At 37.2% G+C, this 3,434-nt stretch overlaps 1 protein-coding gene across 3 annotated transcripts in view; it reads left to right on the top strand.

Moving 5' to 3' along the window:
* The first annotated feature begins 187 nt into the window (after positions 1-187).
* The window catches only part of LOC111451218 (ubiquitin-activating enzyme E1 1-like), a 7,499-nt gene continuing 4,252 nt past the window's right edge, over positions 188-3,434 (top strand). The window contains exons 1-3 of one of the 3 annotated variants that reach the window (XM_023091555.1): positions 188-320; positions 533-918; positions 1,589-1,806. In XM_023091555.1, coding sequence (XP_022947323.1) covers positions 549-918; positions 1,589-1,806 — 588 coding nt within the window. In that variant the 5' untranslated portion in view covers positions 188-320; positions 533-548. Of the gene's footprint in view, positions 321-532; positions 919-1,588; positions 1,807-3,434 lie in introns of those variants that run through there. The other 2 variants (XM_023091553.1, XM_023091554.1) reach the window with 2 other exon arrangements.

The following is a 3,434-nucleotide window of genomic DNA, read 5'->3' as shown; positions in this document are numbered from 1 at the left end:
AAAAAAAAAAAAAAAAAAAAACGCAAATTAAAAAAAAAAAACATATTAATTTAATAAATAAAATTAGGTAATTAAATTTACCTTAATTTCAATTTTAATATTAATTAATTTTGGCGTACCGAAAAATTGTGTGAGTGCAAAAAGTCAATTCTGCCCTTCTTCCGCTTCCTTCCCTTCCATTTATCAGCCCTTGTTTTCACCTTCCATTTCCATTCATCTTCAAAGAAACCTCTCCATTCATCCTCAATTCTGAGCTTCCACTCACCCTCTCCAGATTCCTTCCTTCCTTCCTTCCTTTCTCTTTGTTACGCTCCTAATCGGTACGTTTCTTCTTCCTTTTTCCTCTTAATTAATCTCTCTTCTTCTTTGTTTCGATTCCAAATGTCTCCCCACTCCATTCGTCTTCGTTTACGCTCCTAATCTGGCTAGGGTTTATGGTTGTTAATGCTTGCTTTCTTGATGAATTGTTTATTGGCTTTGTTTTATTCGTTGTTGTTTTGTTGATGATGTTGAGGTCTTCTGGGGTTTTCAGCAGCCTACTGCACTTTATGCTTCCCAGGAAGAGAGCTGGTGAAGAAGGTGCGGTTTTAGAACAACAAATTGATAACAGCAGTAGCAACATCAGCAACAGCGTTCAGAACGCCGGGGTGTCTCTGATCAAGAAGCACCGGATCGACAACTGTAACGTCGACTCCAACGTGAACTCTAATACCAACGTAGCTGCTGCTGTTCCCACCGGTAACAACATCGTGAACGACGGTGCATCCTTGATCATGGCATCGGGTAATTTGAACCCGCAGGATATTGATGAGGATCTGCACAGCCGACAGCTTGCCGTGTATGGTCGCGAGACCATGCGGAAGCTTTTTGCGTCCAATGTCCTCATTTCTGGAATGCAGGGTCTTGGCGCTGAGATTGGTAATTACTGACCAAAACCACCATTTTTGCTACTTTCTGCGTATTTTACTGTTGAGCACAATGGATGTTTCCTCTCTGCTGCCGGTGCCTTTTTGTTTCGAGTCATGCCAAAGCTTCTTCATTAGTCTGTGCTTTTCCTGTTAACTTGCGAGCATCTGACGATTGACCTTATTCATTTCATGGCTTCCTGATTCTGAATACATGTTCTTATATTACCCCTTTTACCTTGAAGCGGATTCTTTGTTTCTTTTATTATAGGGTTATAGCGTGGAATATCTTTACAGTTGATTTGATTTGATGATTACTTATCTTTAACTAGCTTTTTACTTGGCGGATGTCTTGTCTTCTAACTTTCTCTTTCTGTAAACATACATGCATATTCCTAGTATGAACACATTTTATTCATGTATACAAACATATGCAGTGCTTTTTATCTTGCTCCTATGGTGCATTGAAGATGCATCCGACGATGCTTTGGGCGTGGTAGATATTAATAATTTTAGATTAGAGCTGATGGTGTGTTTTAGTTTTGTTTCCCAAACTTGTCATCTTTTTTGGATTTCGTATGTGAGGGAATTTTCCCTATGCATTATTACCTGCTTTTGGTTCTCTGTGTTTGGTTTAAGTTTTCAGTTTTACTATATCTTATTTTATTGCCCCTCTTCTGCAGCAAAGAATGTTATTCTTGCTGGGGTGAAGTCTGTGACCTTGCATGACGAAGGTGTAGTGGAGTTATGGGATTTGTCTAGTAATTTTGTGTTCTCAGAGAGTGATATTGGTAAAAACAGAGCGCTTGCCTCTGCTCAGAAGTTGCAAGATCTCAACAATTCTGTCATTGTCCATACCTTGCCAACTAAATTAGTGGAAGAACAGCTTTCCAAATTCGAGGTATACCAACTTTATGCATATTTTCTACTCAGTTCTTTAAGTAGTGCACAGACTGATATGATGATATGATGATATGGAACTACATCTGATAATTCGAAAACTTACCTTACAAACTGAAAAAGGATGTGTTTCCAAAAATTGTATCCATTGGAATTGGAAGCCTAACTCGTACCATTTGTTTTCAGTCTTGTAGCAGAGACTAAAGAGCTCTAAATGAAGTATTTATATTTCTCTATTATTTTGTCTGGAGTTTTGAAAAGAACTGTAGAAATTTTGGCAATCTAATTTGAGCATTCCACAAGTATTTGTGACTCTGTTGCTTATTTTTGCTGACTTCCTATTTGAAGATCGACTTGTCTACTCATTTTATTTGTTTATAATTGTGTGCTTGTGTCTTAGATTCTTATCTCAGGTATTATTTGTATGTTTTAACCATGGTAGAGCATTTTATATATAAGCCTATTGACCACAAGATTCATGGCAGATCATCTGCCATTTGAAATGGTGATTGATACTTTTCCCAACTCCTGAACTGGCTGTTGAGTTCGAAATTCAATTTTGATTTTAGAGTTTCCACCAAACTTTTCAGAGCAGAAAAACAATGCTTCTGAAGAGCCTTGTGTTTTCTTGCTATGCTACCCCAATTTGGTCGGAATGTGCATTTAGGATGTATTTTGTCACAAGTGTTGAAGCTTGGATTAGCAAACTCTAATGGACTACTTTTAACTCTTTTAGGGAGTTGTGTTTCCCATAGTGCTGTTAGAAAGTCTATTGGCAAGTCTTCTGTAAAGAGGCCGTATTTGATAATTTTGCACATAATATGATCAGATGCATCTTGAGGCCATTGCCTGAACCTTAACTAGTAGTTGAAAAACACCTTGGTAGGCTGCCTTAACGTTTAGTCTCTCCACCTCTAAATATTGAAGTTCTTGCAAAAGTAAGGAAAAAAAAGTCCTCATTATTACGGTTCCACTATTTTAGAAATGCGACAACCTTCTTATTAGTAATAGATGACTTGGGGGCGCTTTTGAGCTAGAGGAATATCCTAAATGGTAGTTGGAAGATGGTCTTGACTTTTTATGAAGGATCTTTTGGCAAGATTTTGTTGAGGCTCATGGTTAAGCTACGTATGTAGTCTTTATTTGGTAAGTGAGCTAGAAAAGTTTCTTTAGTAATAGTATTGATTATTCCTTTTTGAAAGAGCTGCAACATTTCCATAATATCCTGCTTGAGATGGTTTCAAGACTTCTTAAAGAGAATTCAAAAGGGAAACGGTGGGCTCCGTCGTAGCCTTGCTATTTCCCTCCTATGACCTTGGAAATTTCCTGCTTAGTGAAGGTGGTGTGCTTGAGGAGTAATTCATAGCATGGTGATGCAACCCAGCATCTAGATATTGAGATTACTTGTTTACTTTTTTTTATTCATCCATAAAGTTTCCACTCAAAAACTTAATTCCCCTATTTGTGGAGATTATCATTGTAATGGATGTTTCACTAAGAAATCAATCTAGTAATTTCTTGGAAAAGAACAAGCTAACCCGACAAACGACAAATTCTAGCAATACTATCATTCTACCTCTCAGTGTCAATTTCCTTCTGTCAAAAAAAAAAAAAAAAAAAAAAAAAAAA

The sequence above is a fragment of the Cucurbita moschata genome, unplaced genomic scaffold (assembly GCF_002738365.1).
Source record: "Cucurbita moschata cultivar Rifu unplaced genomic scaffold, Cmos_1.0 Cmo_Scf00013, whole genome shotgun sequence".
Classification (NCBI taxonomy): Eukaryota; Viridiplantae; Streptophyta; class Magnoliopsida; order Cucurbitales; family Cucurbitaceae; genus Cucurbita; species Cucurbita moschata.
This window is presented reverse-complemented; position numbering and strand designations above follow the sequence as displayed.